The 19,683-nt window shown below is 38.8% G+C and overlaps 1 protein-coding gene across 5 annotated transcripts in view; it reads right to left on the reverse strand.

Moving 5' to 3' along the window:
- Positions 1–19,683, reverse strand: part of rpgrip1l (RPGRIP1 like) — a 225,429-nt gene that overhangs the window by 65,178 nt on the left and 140,568 nt on the right. For 3 of the 5 annotated variants that reach the window (XM_043706988.1, XM_043706986.1, XM_043706987.1), the window contains exons 21-22: positions 13,298–13,436; positions 10,532–10,611 (exon numbers count right to left, since the gene is read on the reverse strand). In XM_043706988.1, the coding sequence (XP_043562923.1) occupies positions 10,532–10,611; positions 13,298–13,436 (219 nt within the window). Of the gene's footprint in view, positions 1–7,906; positions 9,818–9,987; positions 10,392–10,531; positions 10,612–13,297; positions 13,437–19,683 lie in introns of those variants that run through there. The other 2 variants (XM_043706990.1, XM_043706991.1) reach the window with 2 other exon arrangements.

Genomic DNA, 19,683 nt, shown 5'->3' on the forward strand with positions numbered 1-19,683 from the left:
GTAACTGACATCCACTGTTTGATCTGTCTAAGGCACAAATCACACTAACTGCTCTGATAAATCTGAAAAGCAGCAAGTAGTAATAAACTGTAGTTGCATCCACAGTATTAAATCATTATGATAACAATTACAATTTCAGAGAAAATCATTTCAGTTTTATTCAATGTAATTTTATTCAGCATTTTTTAAATGATAAATCATTAATCATGGATCAGAAAGCTCCACAGGGTCAGGAAGGAGAGATGACATCCAAAGTAAGATACAGCTTGAGTATATATTTTGAGAAATTTGGAGGCAATGGGAGGGATTCAGTGTAAGGAGGAAGTAGTGCACTTTGCTTGCTATTTTGTGGCTCATAGTTGTGAGGTTTGTTTTAATAAGATAAATCGAACCCTCGGAACAACACAAAAAAGTGATGTCAGAAGTAAACTGTAAGTTGCTGATTGCTACTAATTTGACTATCATTTATAGGTTTGAAGGTAAATAGGGGAAATATTTACAGGCTACAAACTAAAATACCAGTATGAGTAGTTGGAAATACATGGTAAAATTGGGCAGAGTCAGCATAGCTTCATCAAGGGGAAGTAATACCTGAAAATCTTTTAAAATTCTTTGAGCAGATAATGAGAAAGTTAGACAAAACAGAACCAGTGGTCATGATGTATTTAGATTTCCAAAAGGCCTTTGACAAGGCTAGGAGAGTGGGCAAAGAAGTGGCAGATGGAGCACAATGTGGCAAATTGCGAGGTTATGGATTTTGGTAGGAGGAATAGAGATGTAGACTATTTTCTAAACAGGGAAAAGCTTTGGAAATCTAAAGTGTAAAGGGACTTGAGAGTCCTAGTCAAGGATACTCTGAAGGTTAACATGCAAGTTCAGTTGGCAGATAGGAAAGGGAGATAGAATACAAGAGCAGGAATATACGCTGAGGCTGTATAAAGCTCTGATTAGACTGCATCTGAAATTTTGCAAGTAGTTTTGTGCCCTGTATCTAAGGAAAGATGTGCTAGCATTGGATGGGGTCAGAAGAGGTTTACAAGAATGATCCCAGGGATTAAGGGCTTATAATAGGAGGAGCATTTGAGCACTCCGGGTCTGTACTCGATGGAGCTTAAAAGGACAGTGTTGGGTGTGAACAGGGAAGGGGAATTCTGATTGAAACTTACAGAATACTGAGAGGTCTGGAGAGAGTGGACGTGGAGAAGATATTTCCACTAGTAGATAGGCTAGGGTCCAAGAGCACTGCTTCAGAATGAAGGGATGACCCTGTAAAACTGAGATGAGGAGGAATTTCTTCAGAGTGTGGTTAACCTATGGAACTCATCACTGCAGAGGTTTGAGGAGAGCGAGTCACTGAGTGTATTTGAGAGCGCGAGTCACTGACTGTATTTGAGACAGCGATAGATAGGTTCTTGATTATTAAGGGGATCAGAGATTATAAGAAGAAGGCAGGAAATAGGGTTGAGAAACATATCAACCATGATCAAATGGCAGAGCAGACTCAATAGGCTAAATGACCTAATTCTGCTCTTATATCTTATGTTCTTATCTCATGAACTTCTTACAGAATCACAGAATTGTTATGGTGCAAAAAGATATTCATTGTGTTTACATTGGCTCTCTGGATGAGCATTATTACTTAATACCATTCTGCTGCCTTTTCTCCATAACCCTGAATATTGTTTTATTTAAATTATTATCAGATGCTCTCTGAAATAGCTCAATAGAACCTCCCTCCACCACATTTCCATCACTGTAATCCAGATCCTAATCACTCGCTGTGTGAAAAAGATATTTTCTCAGTTCATATTTGCTTCTTTTGAAAATCAGCTTACATTTACGACCTATCATTCTCAATCCTTTCATGGGAGGGAATAATTTCTTCCTATCTACCCTATCCCGTCCCCTCATGATTTAGAACGCTCTTAGCCTTTTCCCTCCATGGAGAACAGTTCCAACTCTCCCAATCTGTCCTTGTAACTGAAATTTCTAATTCTTGGAACCATTTTCGTAAACCTCTTCTGCACTTTCTCCAATGTGTTCACATCCTTTCTAAAGTGCGGTGCCCAGAACTGCACACAACACTCTCAGTGAGACCTAACTCATGTCTTATACAAGTCCAGCATTATCTGCTTACCTCTGTACTCAATGCTCTTAACTAAGAAAGGTGGGAGAGAGAAAGCAGGAAATTATAGACCAGTTAGTCTGACCTCAGTGGTGGGAAAGATGCTGGAGTCTATTATAAAGGATGAAATTACCACACATCTGGATAGTAGTAACAGGATGGGTCAGAGTCAGCATGGATTTATGAAGGGGAAATCATGCTTGACTAATCTTCTGGAATTTTTTGAGGATGTAACTCTGAAGATGGACGAGGGAGATCCAGTAGATGTAGTGTACCTGGACTTTCAGAAAGCTTTTGATAAAGTCCCACATAGGAGATTAGTGAGCAAAATTAGCGTGCATGGTATTGGGAGCAAATTACTAACTTGGATTGAAAGTTGGTTGGCTGATAGGAAACAAAGAGTAGTGATAACCAGCTCCATTTCAGAAGGACAGGCAGTGACCAGTGGGATACCGCAGGGATCAGTGCTGGGATTGCAGCTTTTTACAATATATGTTAATGATATAGAAGATAGTATTAGTAATAACATTAGCAAATTTGCTGATGATACTAAGCTGGGTGGCAGGGTGAAATGTGAGGAGGATGTTAGGAGATTACAGGGTGACCTGGACAGATTAGGTGAGTGGTCAGATGCATGGCAGATGCAGTTTAATGTGGATAAATGTATGGTTATCCACTTTGGTGGCAAGAACAGGAAGGCAGATTACAACCTAAATGAAATCAATTTAGATAAAGGGGCAGTACAAAGAGATCTGGGTGTTTTGTACACCAGTCAATGAAGGTAAGCATGCAGGTACAGCAGGTAGTGAAAAAGGCTAATAGTATGTTGGTCTTCATAACAAGAGGGATTGAGTATAGAAGCAAAGAGGTTCTTCTGCAGCTGTACAGGGCCCTGGTGAGACCACACCTCGAGTACTGTGTGCAGTTCTGGTCTCCAAATTTGAGGAAAGACATTCTGGCTATTGAGGGAGTGCAGCGTAGGTTTGCGAGGTCAATTCCTGGAATGGCGGGATTACCTTACACTGAAAGACTGAAACGACTGGGCTTGTATACCCTTGAGTTTAGAAGACTGAGAGGGGATCTGACTGAGACATATAAGATTATTAAAGGATTGGATGCTCTGGAGGCAAGAAACATGTTTCTGCTGATGGGTGAGTGCCGAACCAGAGGACACAGCTTAAAAATACGGGGTAGACCATTTAGGACAGAGATGAGGAGAAACTTCTTCACCCAGAGAGTGGTGGCTGTGTGGAATGCTCTGCCCCAGAGGGCAGTGGAGGCCCAGTTTCTGGATTCATTTAAGGGATAGAGTTCTCAAGGATAGTGGAATCAAGGGTTATGGAGATAAGGCAGGAACAGGATACTGATTAAGGATGATCAGCCATGATCATATTGAATGGTGGTGCAGGCTCGAAGGGCAGAATGGCCTACTCCTGCACCTATTGTCTAATAGGTTCAGGATACTGTATGCTATTTTAAACTGCTCACGCTATCTCTAGAGTGACTATCTCTTGTTTGGGTTTGTTTCCGAGGAATCGACGACTGTGTTTATTGGGTACCCGGTTTTCCTGAAAATATTGCACAAATAGTTTTCTTCTGATTTTTGTAGTTCTTGGATGCTGCAGTGTGATGTAGCTTGTTGAAATAATGTTAACAAAAACAGGTACCCAATAAACATAACCCACCGATTCCTCAGAAACAAACCCAAACAAGTGGACAAAACATAACCAAAAACTATCGCTACATCAAAGACGTATCAGAAATGACTTCCAGACTACTCAGATTCCTTGGCATCATGGTAGCCCACAAAACTACCAACACATTTAAACAGCGAATAAAGAACTTAAAGGATCCATTAGATACCACCAGCAAAACTAATATTATTTACAAGATACCATGCAAGAACTGTAAAAAACACTACATTGGACAAACTAGCAGGAAACTTGCCACCAGGACACATGGACACCAAATGGCCACCAAAAGACATGACCACTCACACTAGTTTTCATTTATACAGACAAAGGAGGACACCACTTTAATTGGGACAACACACGCATCCTAGGACAGGCGAAACAAAGACACGCACGAGAATTCTTCGAGATATGGCATTCTAACCAGAACTCCATCAATCAATATATCGACTTAGATCGATCTACCTTTCCTTGAAAAAAAAGAACCAGAAATGACATCACCCACCTTAAGAAACCAAGACCTATAAATAGAGAGGCGGGACATATTACCAGTGCTTCACCAGAGACTGTCACTGATGATGTTACCTAGTATGGTGATGAAATGTCTGAAAACAAACCTTCAAGCTCAGTGAGCTAACTTACAGGCTTATCATCAACTTGAGCTACAAATCTTCTCAAAAATCACGAAGGCAGTATATAAACTTAATGCTTTCTTCTGTCTCATTTTTGGATTAAAAATTTCTAGTAAAATATCAGCGAGCCCATTAACAATAGAAACTTCCTAAGTAAATATGTCACACCATAATTACACAAACATAACACCAGGTGGCTGTGGAGTAATTTCTGAACTGGTTTTCATAGAGTCATATATCACAGAAACAGACCCTTCAATCCAATTCATCTATGCCGACCAGACATCCCAATTTGACCTAATCCCATTTGCCTGCACTTGGCCCATATCCCTCTAAACCTTTCCCATTCATATACTCATCCAGATGCCTTTTAAATGTTGTAATTGTACTAGCCTCCACCACTTCCTCTGATTGTACTAGCCTCCACCACTTCCTCTGGCAGCTCATTCCATACAAGCACCACCCTCTGTGTGAAAATGTTACCCCTCAGGTTCTTTTAAAATCTTTCCCCTCTCACTTTAAGCCTATGCCCTTTAGTTTTGAACTCCCCCACCCTATGAAAAAGAGCTTGGCTATTCACCCTATCCATGCCTCTCATGATTTTATAAACCTCTTTAAGGCCACCCCTCAGCCTCTGACATTCCAGGGAAACAGTCCCACAGCCTAAAAAGCCTCTCCTGTAACACAAGCCCTTCAGTCCTGGCAATATCCTTGTAAATCTCTTTTGTACACTCTCAAGTTTAACAACAGCCTTTCCACAGAAGACCGACCAGAACTGTGCACAGTATTCGAAAAGTGGCCTCAGTTTCACTTGTGACAGCATCTTTCATTTTAAGGAAACTATCAAAATGGTATATATTGTATTTTACAGCAGACCTTTTAACTTCATTTTATTTGTAGCTTTTCAACCATAAAATATTAATTTTAATTTATTAAATTCTTCATTAGAATTTTTATTTTCAAAATCATTTCATTTTGATGGCTCTCAAATTCCACTGCTCATCTCTATGGCCTTCTCTCTCTCTATTTGTTAAGTGGTGCCCTCAAAATTAAACAAAATTCACTTTTCCTTAGCACTTAAATGTCATTTTAAGTAGCTACGACAACTGAAACATTTTCTGATTTTACTTATACTCCTTTTCGTTTGCTTTCTGAGAATCTCCTTAGACTTCATGTTTTCACTTTTGGCCTCATTCAGCAATCATATTTGCTAAGTGTCATTTTTACTGATTGGTGTTCCACATTGGTTCTCAAAAACTGGGAGGCAGAATTTCTACTAGTTTGATTCCTGACAATTGAAAGACTGAAGGGAGCTGACTATTTCATACAGTACAAAAGAAAGCTGTCATTATGCTGGAAGAACGAGTTATCCCTAGATTGTAAGCACAAAAATGCATCCATAAATAGCTGTATAAATCTTGGCACTTTAAGTGCAAACTATGTCCGCAAGGTGCTGACAAGAGCACAACATCAAAGAGACAAGTTTGAATTGGACCTCAACTAATATGCTTATTTTAACTATCCTTCAGGGAATGTTTGCTGGACTCAGCTAAGCTGTTAAGGGATAAAGAATGCTTGATGAAGAAAAAGAAGTTGGAATACTTCCCCTTGAGTGGCATGCAAGCTCAATTCATAAGGAATCAAAGTTGGATTCTATAAAGAGTTATGTAAGCCTCACTGTCCATTTTTATAGAAAAATCTAGAAAGAGGCTGATTGTTGTGTGCTAGGAAAATATACTTTCTGTCTCAGTTAACCAAATATGCAAGAAATCATATGCAAATTGTAATTTTTAAATTGTGTTATCTTTCTGCAACAATACACAGGCCTATGGAACTCTTTTTAAAAGTTAGCAATAGAATGTCTATTGTGGCATAAATACCTGGGGTTTAGTGGCATTAATTGCTTCCTGAAGTGTCTGAACAAGTTACTTTTATGGGAGCTGACTCTCACTGTTTAATTTAAATCTACTTGAATATCAGCACAGGCACAATGTAAAATGAAATCCACCTGCAACTTGGACCAGCTAATGGTCTCTTTCACATTTGTATACTTTCAACCTTTATGGCAATGGAATCAACTAATAATAAACGGCACAAAGTTTAGTTTGAGATTTCAAGTTGCATTATAGTGAAACATTTAACAACAGATGTGATTGGGTTCATTTTATTCAATCAGCACAACTTATATTTACATAATAATGCAAAATAATTTAGATCAATCCCACTGAATAGAATAAACAATGCAATGCTGGAGAAACTCAGTGCATCTGGTAACATGTATCAAGAAAGAAAAACAAGAGTTAACATTTTGAATCCAATATAACTCTTCTTCAGTACGGATGAGATGGGTGGAATGTGATGATATTTATATTTTCGAAAAAGATGGGGAGAAACAAGTGGAAAAGAAGTGAAGGTCAGGGAAGGTCAGATGGCGAGAGTTCTCTACAACCATTAACACATTCTTCTGATTTTTTTGTTCTGTGATACCTATGGCCTCTATTTTCTATCAGTTCCTGATTTTCCCTTCTGTTCCATTTTCTCCTTTTCACTTTTTTCTAACATAAAACACCTCACTTTTCCATCTCTCTCTTCAGTTCCTAGCAAGAGTCATATTGGACTTGAATAGTTAACTCTATTTGTGTCTTCAAATATACTGTCAGATCTGCAGAATTTCTCCAGACCTTCTTGTTTTCATTGTAGATTTCTATCATTTGCACTATGTTGCTATTGTCCTACTAAGGTAGAGTTCTTTTTTTGCCATGACTTAAACAGAATGGTCCCTCGAAATCCTGGACAGAATCATTGCTCCTCCAGTTATGTCTTCCAAGAGGGCCTGGGCAAAATCTCATTTCCAAAGATTCAACTCAGATTTTGATCTCTGTTTTGATCTCTGTTATTGATCTCTAACATTATACAAGGCTGCCCCTTAGTTTAGAAATTATTGAGATCAGATGGGAATTCACATCAGTTTGGGAAGTTACAAAGCTAAACCCAGAAAGGGTGAGAAGGAAGATGTAGATCAGATAAAGAACTACCAAGTTGCTTCTTTATGAATATCAAAGATGCCAAAGCAGAAATTTCAGTAGCCCAGTAAATATTCAGTCTTTGTATGACGTACAGCAAATTTATCTCATTCACAAAAGAAGTAAGATCCATTCAGTAGATAATAATGCTCATTTGATTGCAAGCTTTTGAAAATGTTAACTCGGTCATTGTTCAACACTAAAATTCAGCGTTGCCTTAGAAGGAAGGAACACTAATTTTACAATGCAGGAATGTGTTGCATTATTTTTACACATTGAATGTACATCAAAATAAAATAAATTTTGGAAGAAATAAAGGTTGCTTTTTACCAGCTGTAAAACTGGCAAAACCTCACAATTGAAAGCTATGGAGGATTATCACTTTAGATATTATGATTAGATAATAGCACAATGTTGAATTAGAAATAAAATTTGTTAGCTTTTTCAAAGAAGTTCATATTTTATGATTATTGAAATCAAACAGTGTTCCCTATAAATATATTTTCTCACCATATCATTACAAAATCATTAATACATTGTTCATTACTTCAATTTGAAAATGTGGTGATCAGGCATAAGTGTAGAGGCTTTTAAGTATTGCCAACAGAATTCAAATGTCTGTTTTTATATCTAATTCTGGGCTCTGCGCACAGCTTTTAATCAATGTATTATACATCGAATTGATAATCTTAACTCCTAATTATTCAAATACATTAAATATTCATAGATAACAGAACAAATTTTTACATTTTCTTGACTTTCTTCTCCACTAATTATTATGCCTGGAAGCTTTTCAGAGGAGAAGCAGCCATCAGCTTGACTGAACTTGACAAGCTGGCACGGCCCAATTACACTGCTGCTCCAAAGAGCTTTGATGTAGTGGAAACGAAAAGAGATAGGGGCAAATTGTACAGCACATTATGTTAATGACTTGATTTAATACAAGCACTAAACTTTATGTAGACTGTTAAGGAAGATGCTAACACTAATTACGCCACTTTGGTGAGGAAAGGAGGGGACAAGCATTTCATTCTGACAAAGTGCAGCTCATAAATGTTGTAAATGAAATGAAGTAATCTGTGTTTAATTATACATCACAGGCAGCAAAAAAGAGACAGGACCTACAGTAAAGCATGGTCTAGAAGACCTGTTGGATTTATTTTTCGATTAAAATATCCAAAAAAATTGCTTTGAAGTGTGGTATACTATTGGTATAATATTGCAATTGGTAAGCCACTTTAATTACAGCACTTGACATGAAAACATACATGCATTTGAAACACAATTCAGTACGTACTGTGAATTACTAATTAATTGCAGATCTGCTGAGTTATTGTTTAATTACATCTGCTGGGTTCGCCACCTTAAGCATTCTGGAAATTTATATTTTTCATTATCTTACAGTCAACAGGAGAACATGGTTTTTAATCCTATAATTACACTTACTATCTGGCAGTATTTCGACTTGCAGTCTTCCACCCTCAAGTTCACAAATGAGTCTGTTAAAGGTAGTTAGTTTTTCTTACGATATTACATCTTTAGCGTTTGTCTCAGTTCTATACACATTAAAATTGCTGAGTGAACTTAAAGTCAAGATAAATAAGTGTTACTTACCATTCCTAAAATAAAAATTACACATATGTAATTTTCTATCATATTACAGATGGATTAAGACTTTGGAATTGCAAGCATATTTCAGATTCCTATTCAACATAATATGCAATGTGGGTACTTTGCTAAGAAGTTAGTCTTTCGTCACTTTAAAATGTCATAAATTTTGATTCTTTAGTGCACTGAACATGTAATTAAATATTCTATGGATTCTTCTAGTTAAAAAGGCATCTGTGCCACTATTTGAAATTGGTGGTGACATTTTTACACCCCTCTGGAGACAACGAAGTAGACTGACAGCCAATCACCCATGGGCAATTGCTTAGTGTAGCTGGTCACATAATGAGATGTCAGACTTAGTTTATTTAAGGACTGGATGGGGATTGAAAGCCAATCAGGAATGGTTATTGACTAATGTAGCGGTTATATTACTTAATGCTAGAAATGCAGAACATGCAAGAGAAGAGAACATCGAAAAAGATTCATGCAAATGACCTTCTGCACTTAGCCTTGATAAATGAATCAATCAGATGTTTGCAATAAAGACAACAAGCTGAGGTAGAGATATCCTCCATAACTGATAGCTCTCAACAAACCATTAATATATACAGAAAGTATTAGAAGTTATCTTTTGAAAAAACCTTTTCAATGATACTTCTCCAATTCAGGTTTGAAATGTAGCACTTCTGAGGTAAAATATTCCTTTCAGCTTTCATCTAGTACAGACCTGCAAGGCTGTAGAGAGAAGCTTATATACATTATCAACTCGACTGTAAGAAAATTTAGTCGGAATTTGCCTACTTTACAAAATGAAAATCTCAAATTTAAACTTAAAATTTTCTTTGAAAAATGTAAACACTCATTTAGTTAATCTTCCAAAATAAGCCAGCATATCTAAAAGAATTAAACCACGTTTACACAAGCAACAACACAGTGAGAACTAAAATTATTCAGATTTTGTGTTGATAGCTGTGATTGGTAAATGACAGGCTTCAGTTTCTCCATTAGTATTAATTCAACTTCTTGATTTAACACAGATCGATGAAGCTCAGAAATGTCACTGCAAAATTAGGTGTATAAAATGTTTTGAGATTGCATAATAATTGCAAGACTGGGTAGGAGTTCCCTTCCACTTGGAAAGCAGGTACCAAATGTTGAACAAAAGGAGTATGCTAACAATGGATACACAGCCATTTGAATCAACTTTGCTGATTCTGTTTGCCTTGCATCTTCTTTCTCATTTTTTTCCCCTTCCATCTCTCATTTTATGTCATTCCACTTTTGTTCCTTTTCTCCACTAACTGTATCCCTTGATCAGCAATAAAGGTTAATAATCTGGTGTTAAAAGAATAATACTCTCTCTGTCCTAAACATTATATTGCCTTGCATTAAAACTGTTTTCTATAGATCACATAATCAAATTTCAAACATTTAACGGAATAGACTAACCTGCTTTATGTGTGTTGACAGCCGGCCTGGGACAATACAATCATCACTGTCTGTTATTGATTCCTCAACATCATCATCAACTGGGAAAGAAATAAATTCAATGCTAAAAACAATAGACTAATATTCTTTTACAAATTTATAGTTGGAACATATGGCCACACAATATTGTGATAAAAATGATGAAGTCATCAAATAACTTCATAAAAGTTGTGATAAACATTAATAGTTGTAGGTCTATGACTGTATATTTAAAGAAAATAATTTAGTTACATGGATGACTGCTAAGTATCTCAGTAAATTACATTAAACTTACAAATTATTTGTTTAGGTCTTGCATATTGTCCTACAATATGTGCCCAAGATTAGAGCTTTATCAGATACCAGCTTTCATTTCATCTTATGATACGACTGCACAGAGGTAAAAACAATAACCAATAGATATGAAGTACAGACTGAAACACAGTCATAGTAAGCTATTACTTTACCTGCTTTTGAGGCAACTAAATTAACATGAAATAATAAAACTGTTCCATAACTAAGAAAATAAATATAGTACTATTGATAACAATTCTCACTCTAGCAGAACAGAAATAATGCTGAACATCACTGGAGAAATAGAGAATCAATTGAAAGGTTCTGAAGAAAATCAGTCTGGTTTCTATCTAAGCTTTACAGTAGCCTTTTTTTTCAGTCACTGCAAAGGACCCTCCATTGAAAAAGTCAATAGACCATAGTACCTGGCAGAATGAATAGTCTGTTTATATATGTGCCATTTTCACATCAGAATTTTAAAAATTCTTCATCATTCACAAAATACAGCCAAAACAATCAGCATGTCGACCATCTTTAATTGCTGGAAATTTGATTCCAACGAGTGGCTTGCATGGTCACTTTTAACAGTTAACATTGATATGGGACTAAAGTCAGTTTTTGGCGACAATGGTTCAAAATGGCAAGTTTTGCTTCCTTGAAGGATGAGGGAGGGTATAAAATTATGAGAAAGCAGCAATCATTTGCTCAAAAACGTTCTTCCGTTACAACAAATTATTACTTGTACAAGGTTTTGCTGCATCTGGTTTAGCATGCTATCATTATTTACCTGACATCAAAGTTTCTTTGGGCAAAAAGTCTTTATTTTCTTTGTCTGTCCACATACTATTGATGTTTTAAGTTGACAAGACACCAGGATTGGATGAGATGCACCCAAGGATATTGAAGGAAGTGAGAGTGGAAATTTCAGGGGCACTGGCCACAATCTTTCAGTCTTCCCTCGAGTTCGGGGAGGTGCCAGAGGTCTGGAGAATTGCAAACATTATAGCCTTCTTCCAGAAAGTTTGTAAGGACAAGCCCATCAACTACAGACCGTTCAGTTTAAGTGGTTCATGAGCTTCCAGAAACAATGATTTGAGATACAATAAATTGTAATATGGAATAAGCTGAGTTGATTAGGAAAAGCCATTTCTAAAAAAGAAATCATGTTAACGAACCTGCTGGAAATTTTTGAAGAGATAACAAAAGCCTTGATATGGGTAATGTTATCGATGTGGTGTTCCTGAACTTTGAGATGATATGCTGCCACATAGCAGACTTGAGGAAAGTTATAGATCATGGAATAAAAGAGTCAATAACAATGTGGATACAAAATTGGCTGAGTGATTGGAAATGGACACTAATGGTCAATGGATATTTTTCAGGCTGGAGGAAAGTTTGTAGTAGAGTTACCCAGGCATTGGTATTGGGAGTCTTGCTTTCCCTGATATACATATTAATGATCTTGATCTTGGTGTATAGGGGAAAATTTCAAAGTTTTCAGATGATACAAAACTTGGTTCAATTGTCAACTGTGAGGAGGACAGTGTAGAACTCTATAAATATACAGGCAAGTTGATGGAGTGTGCACACAGATGGCAGATGTATTTCAATGTAGGGAAGTGATTTTGGTAGAAAGAACATTGAAAGGCAAGATAAAAAAGTGTCTCAATTCTAAGGGAGTGCAGAAGTAGTAGGAGCTGGGTATATATGTGCACAGATCATTGAAAATGGCAGGAGAGGGAGAGAGAGGATAAGTGAAGCTTTCAGCATGCTTGCCTTAATTAATAGGGTCACTGAGTACAAGAGAAAACAGGTGCTGTTGAACTTATGTAAGACATTTGTTTGACCTCAGCTGGAGTACTGTGTACTATTCTGGGCAGTAAATCATAGAAAGCATATGAATGCATTGGAGAGGGTGCAGAAGCAGATTATAAGAATAGTTCCATGATGAAAAACTTCAGGATAGATTGAAGAACTTAGGACTGTTTGCTGTGGAGAGAAGAAAGCTGAGAAGAGATGTGACAGAGGCTTTCAAAATTATGAGTGGGCTGGACAGAGTAGATAGGGAGAAACTGTTCCTGCTTGTAAAAGGGATAACAAAAAAATAGAGGGCACCAATTTAAAGTGATCTGCAAAAAAAACCCAAGGATGAATTGAGTAAAAACATTTTCATTCAATGAGTAATTGGAATATGAAATGCACTGCTGGTGGTCTGGTGGAGGCAGGTTCAATTGAGGCATTCAAGAAAACATTGGGGATGATTATTTGGATAAAAATAATGTGCAAGGGTATGGGTGATAAGGCAGGAGATTAGCACAAGGTAATGCTCTTTATTTAATGAGCTCATGCAGGCACGATGAACTGAATATCCTCCTTCTGTGACATAACATTTCCGTAATTCTTCTATGATACAATGCACTTACGAGACAACACCAATAAATTAAAGATACCAACCTTGGCCAGGCTCTGTATCATCTAGTTTTTCAGTTATTCCAGAAATAGTGGAAGTCAGCTCTGCAGAGAAATCTGAGCTCTCCTCATCATTCTCCAATCCCTGTGCATTTTCCAACTCTGCGTCTGTGACAATCTGTGTCTTTAAAACATTATTTAATACTTATTTTAGAATAATATGTAGCTAACACCACTAAATGTGTACAGTGTTTGCAAAATTCAAGATAAAATTGTATACCAATTTGAAATGCAACATAGAACTTGATCATTACTTAGTTGATACAATGGGCAGCACGGTGCCTCAGTGATTAGCACTGCTGCCTCACAGCACCAGGGTCCCAGGTTCGATTCCAGCCTCGGGTGACTATCTGTGTGGAATTTGCGCATTCTTCCTGTGTCTGTGTGTGTTTCCTCCCAAAGTCCAAAGATGTGCAGATCAGGTAAATTGGCCATGCTAAATAGTGTTAGGTGCATTAGTCAGAGGGAAATGGGTCCGGGTGGGTTATTCTTCGGAGGAGCGGTGTGGACTGGTTGGGCCGAAGGGCCTGTTTCCACACTGTAGGGAATCGAATAAGATGGAATTTTCCACTCCTCAGTGTGGCAGGGGTAATGGAGAGAATGAAAAATGAATCAGAATCTCAACGTTGATTAAAACGTTTTTTGATTTTTCCTTTAAACTTTTACTGGCAAATTCAGAATCTCAGAAACTGAGTAGCAATATCTTATTTCCAAACATTTGCACCTAAGTTTTGGCGTAATTTGTATCATTTCTATGTCACTTCCACTTTTCTCCTTTCTTGTAATGGCAAACTACCAACCTTATCACATCATGATAACTATTCTTGGACCAACTCAGGGAACATTTTGGCCCTTCAACACATTAGAGCTCAGCAACATCTATGCCTTGCATGCTTCTAACAAGTTGTTTTGCATGCAAGGGTCATACACACATCTCATGCATCTACACAGGATTTATCTTAGGTCTCTTAGCTTGCCTCTTTAACAGGTGATTCATTTTTCTCCTACATGGAGGCTGTCAATCTCTGTGGTTTGCATTGCTTTTTCGTGCAGAGGGAGAGGCAGGCAACTTGTCATGGTGGGGAATGCGAACAGTCAAAAAGGTGGACATATTGCTGTATGGCATTGTTCAATGTCAACATTATGCCTGAAGCATATGCCAGCAGCTGAGACAGTAAGTACACTGTATGTGTTTCAGGTCTCGTCTGAACGTCAAAGGTGAACAGTCGTCAGAGAGGGCAATGGGATTAGTCAGGGGGTACTATCACCATAAATCAGCAGATTTCAATCCAGGGTTTTGACAACTGTCAGTGAGGCGCTTGTCCTCCCAGTGTCTGGGGGATCTACGTCTTTGCAGTGCAGGAATTAGACCACAGTTTGTCAAGCGAGTCAAATGCAAGCAATTGAGAATTACAGGTAGGCTAATCGAGGTTTTGTGGAGATGTTAATCTGGGAACTCGACGGTGGTTCTTTGGTGCTGTTTTGCAAAGCCAACCCTGTGGGTATGCTTGATAGTCTGAGGACTATTGGAGATTTGCAGGGGGGGGGGGGGGTGGAATGCTTTCTGTAGCTCTTCTTGGTGACTATTATACCATGTGTGGGAGTTTCCATTGCACATCTTCCCCACCTTCAATGACAGTACATTCCTTTTAAAAGCTCATGCACAGAATGAACCTATCATCATGGATTCCATACTCTCATTAACAGTATGGTTATAAGTGTGGTATCAGGCCAGGTCTGAGCACAATCTCTGCACATTGTATTTAGTCTCAGCGTTGTCCACAAGTGCAATGTGCTGGCTGCAGTCATCAATGTCAAAGGTCCCTGATGCCTGAGTCTGTTGCTGTTAAAGATGAGCAATATTTATACCTTCTTTTATCATTGGGATGTCTGAAGAGGTTGACCATCTATCAAATGTGCATACATTCACCGGGTCCAATGCCAAAAATGACACAAGAGTAGATGATTTAAGTGTTCAAGTGAGAATATATTTACAAAAGTGCAAAATCATTGACAATTATTTCAACTGTGTCACCTCTGTGCCCTCAGCATAATTTTGTTTCCTCCCTCTCTCTCAATGTCTAAAGATAGTCCTGATGCCTGCAGGTGGGATAGGAAACCTTGCTTTATATTTGGCCCTTTTGGCCTGGAAGACTTCAGCAGTTGTCCTTAGAGGCATTTGGTCCTAGAGGACAGAGATGTACTGAGAATGGCTTGCCCAGAAGCAGGCTTACCGTCTTTGACTTGGACTTCTGCAGGCTTTGGCAGTACAGGCAGTGGGGAAACGGAGATGTTGGACACCTTTGGGGTCCTGAAAAGAAACCTCTGAGGACATCTGCTTGGCTGCTCCTCCCTGTAGGTGTTACCTGGCACCATCTGGTCTATCTGAGAAGAACAGCAACTGCAGTGAGGACAAGGGCCTTTTCCCCTCTCTTACCATTGATGCAGAGCACATATGGCTAGAGCAATGGAGTGCAGGTCCATGTATATATTCAACCAACACTGATTGAACCTTGGTTTCCATGGCAGTTGTCAATCTCTCCATAGAGAGAGATAGGTGCCTGCATTCTGGAGCCAGAACAATATGAAAACATTGTTGAATTCTTCAGTGCTTTGACCAAGTTTATGTCCGTTCACTTGACAAAGTCATTAGTGACTAAGACCACAGGATTGTTTTGTGCCTGCGGCTAAGCTGTTGTCTGGTCTCCAGTAGTTTTCTGAGTGCCAGAGACTTTGGCATTTCTTTCTCAGCCAACTGTAAAGATGTAGCAGAGATGTACTCATCAGATTGCACTCCTGAGTCTAATCTTGATCATGTACCCAACACGGTGGATGTCTTTGCACTCATGGAAATTGAAGGTATAATTCTTGCCAGTGCATCCTCTTAGGTTGAGTGGCTTCGTCACCAAAAAGGTAGAAAAGAGGGTCTTTGGTGCTGTCTTCTTCCTGGCAGAAGTTGCTGGCTAATACTAGTGCCTTAAAAGTAGAGGTGAGGTAATTTGTTGATTAAGGTGAATCAACTCTTAGGCAGATTAAGAATGAATTAGCACTGGTATTAATGGGAGAACAGCCAACACAGCACAACAAAGCTTCCTGGTTTGGTTGACCATTAAGCTCTCCTGTCCACACATAAGCAGTCCTGCTCTTCTCTGGTCAAACTCAAAAGGATTTAGAAACTGGATGTCCATCTGTTCCTCACTTATCTTGACCTGCTTGGTCCCATTGTGGGCCAGGCTTTCCTGCAATGAGATAAAAGAAGGATTGAGTGAGATGAAAGTGGATGAAAGATTGGTTAGTGGTGATACAAGAGCTGGAGAGGGGGTGAGACGTCCCCATGAGGTGAGTAGAAATACAGAAGGTAGAAAGACATTGTAATTTTGGTGGATGAGGTGGTTGGGTGTCATTGCATGGGCAGGGTATATGCAATAGTGAGAGACTGTAACAATAGTGAGAGCCATGGTAAAATGAGAATATAATGGCAGAGTTAAAGTGGATGGTGGCCCTGAGTGTGAGGTACTGGAAAGATGATGTTGGTACTTAACTTTGTAGCACACAGATAATCATTGATCGTCTGCCTGTGCTGCTGAATGCCCTGTTTAACCTGAGATACTGCACTGACTGAGACTGCTACCTGTGACCTGGCTGGCAATGTCTGGTGACATGGTCTCCTTTGGTGGCCTTCAGGAAGAAGGACACTTCTCCTCTTGAGCACCTTATCAACAAGCACTTCTTGGGCACCTGTCTGCAAAGACGACAGCGGGCTTGGCTTTCTTGCCATGTCATTGGGCTGGAAATGGTGCAGGATCATAGTATCAGAGCCTAGCTTGGAGTTTCTGAGATGGTGTATAATGGGCTTTAAATATGGCACCAATGGTATGAATACAAGAAGGCATTAACACTGGCGTGCACTTCCACCTCTCATGCCACGTAATTCCAGAAGGGCACCTAACAGCCCAGTTGAATAAATAATGAGAGGAAGAATGGAAGATTGCATGAAAAATGTCACTCTGGTCCATGGTTAACTGGTACAGTTGATTCTGCTATAACACATGTTTCTTCAACATGAATTGGCTTTAATGCGATGGAAGAATTTAGACCGTTATTTTTGGAATGCAAACTTTCCTTATCTGTATTGGCTATAATGTGATTCATGTTCCATTAGTTTAAATGATGTGGCTATTGCGCAATTTTCTTATAATGTGAGAGCGCAGGAGAACTGAACTATCACATTATATCAGAACCAACTGTTCAATGTATTTCACTCAAAACACAAACTGAAAATGGGAATATTCTACTCTTGTATTTTCTGCAATAAAACCTACATAAAGGCAACACCATATTAAATGTCCTACTTGTGAGAAAAAGTAATATTTCTGTCATTAAAAAATTAAGTTTTGAAATTACTTTCTCCGTGGATGCTATGGTACAGAAGTATCAGGGTGGCTTTGTACATGAATCACAAAAAATTAGCATGCAGATGCAGAACATTATTAGGAAAGCAAGTCAGGAAGGCCTGTTAAATGATGCAGAATATTGGCAATTCAGCTCTTCAAAGATTGTATGCAGGTTTGGTCTCCTTACTTGCGTTGGATTGGGTTTACTGAAGATTTTTAAAAATTCATTAAGGATATGTGGGTTGCACTGGCTGGGTCAGCATTTATTGCCCATCCCTCACTGCCCTTGATAATGTATTGGTGAACTGCTATTGTGAACTAATGCAATTCATGATGCTGATTCCTGGGATGAAAGTTATTGCCATATGTAAGAACTGTGTCTTTTTTGTGTGTTTTTAAAAACTGGAGACTGAAATGAGAAAGAACTGTTTAAAAATCAGACTTTGAAAGAGTGGCTGGAGGTTTGCAAGCAACTAACCTGATATTCATGGTAGACATTGTAAACAACTGTTTGATCAGGCTGTCATTGAAGTCTGAGTTGCAAACGAAGAGGAACTAAATGGTTCTCTATTTAGATGCAGCTGGGAAGTAACAAGAGGTTGGTTGGCCTGTGGACTAGTGACAGTTATCAATGACAGAGACCTTTTGCTTGCCAACAAGTGTGTGATTGGTTCTTAGGTGAATAAGCAGCTTGTAGCAGAAAAAATGTTAGAGACAGAGAGGAAAAATACAACAAGACCTTGATCAGATATGCCAATGGGCTGAGGAGTGGCAGATGGAGTTAAATTTAGATAAAGGCGAGGTGCTGCATTTTGGAAAAGGAAAGCTTAACAGGACTTATACACTTAATAGTAAAGTCCGAGGGAGTATTGCTGAACAAAGAGACCTTGGAATGCAGGTTCATAGCTCCTTGAAAGTAGAGTCGCAGGTAGATAAGATAGTGAAGAAGACGTTTGGTATGCTTTCCTTTATTGGTCAGAGTATTCAATACAGGAGTTGGGAGGTCATGTTGCGGCTGTACAGGACATTGGTTAGGCCACTTTTAGAATATTGCATGCAATTTTGGTCTCCTTCCCATTGGAAGGATGTTGTGAAACTTGAAAGGGTTCAGAAAAAATTTACAAGGATGTTGCCAGGGTTGGAGGATTTAAGCTATAGGGAGAGGGTGAATAGGCTAGGGCTGTTTACCCTGGACCATTGGAGGCTGAGGGGTGACTTTATAGAGGTTTATAAAATCATGAGGGGCATGGATAGGATAAACAGACAAGGTCTTTTCCCCGGGATGGGGGAGACCATAATTAGAGGGCATTGGTTTAAGGTGAGAGGGGAAAGACATGAAAGAGATCTAAGGGACAACCTTTTCACACAGAGAGTGGTGTGTGTCTGGAATGAACTGCCAGAGGAAGTGGTGGAGACTAGTACAATTGCAATATTTAACAGGCATCTGGATGGGTATATGAATAGGAAGGGTTTGGAGGGATATGGGCCGGGTGCTGGCAGCTGCGACTAGATTGGGTTGGAATATCTGGTCAGCATGGACGAGTTGGGCTGAAGGGTCCGTTTCTATGCTGTACATCTCTGATTCTACAGTCTTATACCAGCCCAGAACCTGCCTGTTCTCTGCAGCCAAAAACTGAGTTTAAATTTGAAGAAAGCAGTAACTTTCCCTGCAGCAGTTGTTGCAATTGTGACTTTTGAATTGATAAATCTGAGGCATGTTTGAAGTGAATCAGTCACTCTGTGCCTCTTACAAATGAATGGAAGCATCCAGAGAAAATCATCTGAAAAACTAGGGGTCTTGCTAGCTGAGGAAGGACCATCTCAACGTTGGAACAGTGAAGCAAAGACCATTGAAATGAATTTCCAGTTCTTCTACCTTGGCCAGTAATTTATTTCACAATGTGTTTGCCTGTGTATGTATGGGGAAGTTTACAAGGAGATTAATGTTTTAGTTAGTTTACATCTGCTTACCTGTGG

This window comes from Chiloscyllium plagiosum, chromosome 17 (genome assembly GCF_004010195.1).
Source record: "Chiloscyllium plagiosum isolate BGI_BamShark_2017 chromosome 17, ASM401019v2, whole genome shotgun sequence".
NCBI lineage: Eukaryota > Metazoa > Chordata > Chondrichthyes > Orectolobiformes > Hemiscylliidae > Chiloscyllium > Chiloscyllium plagiosum.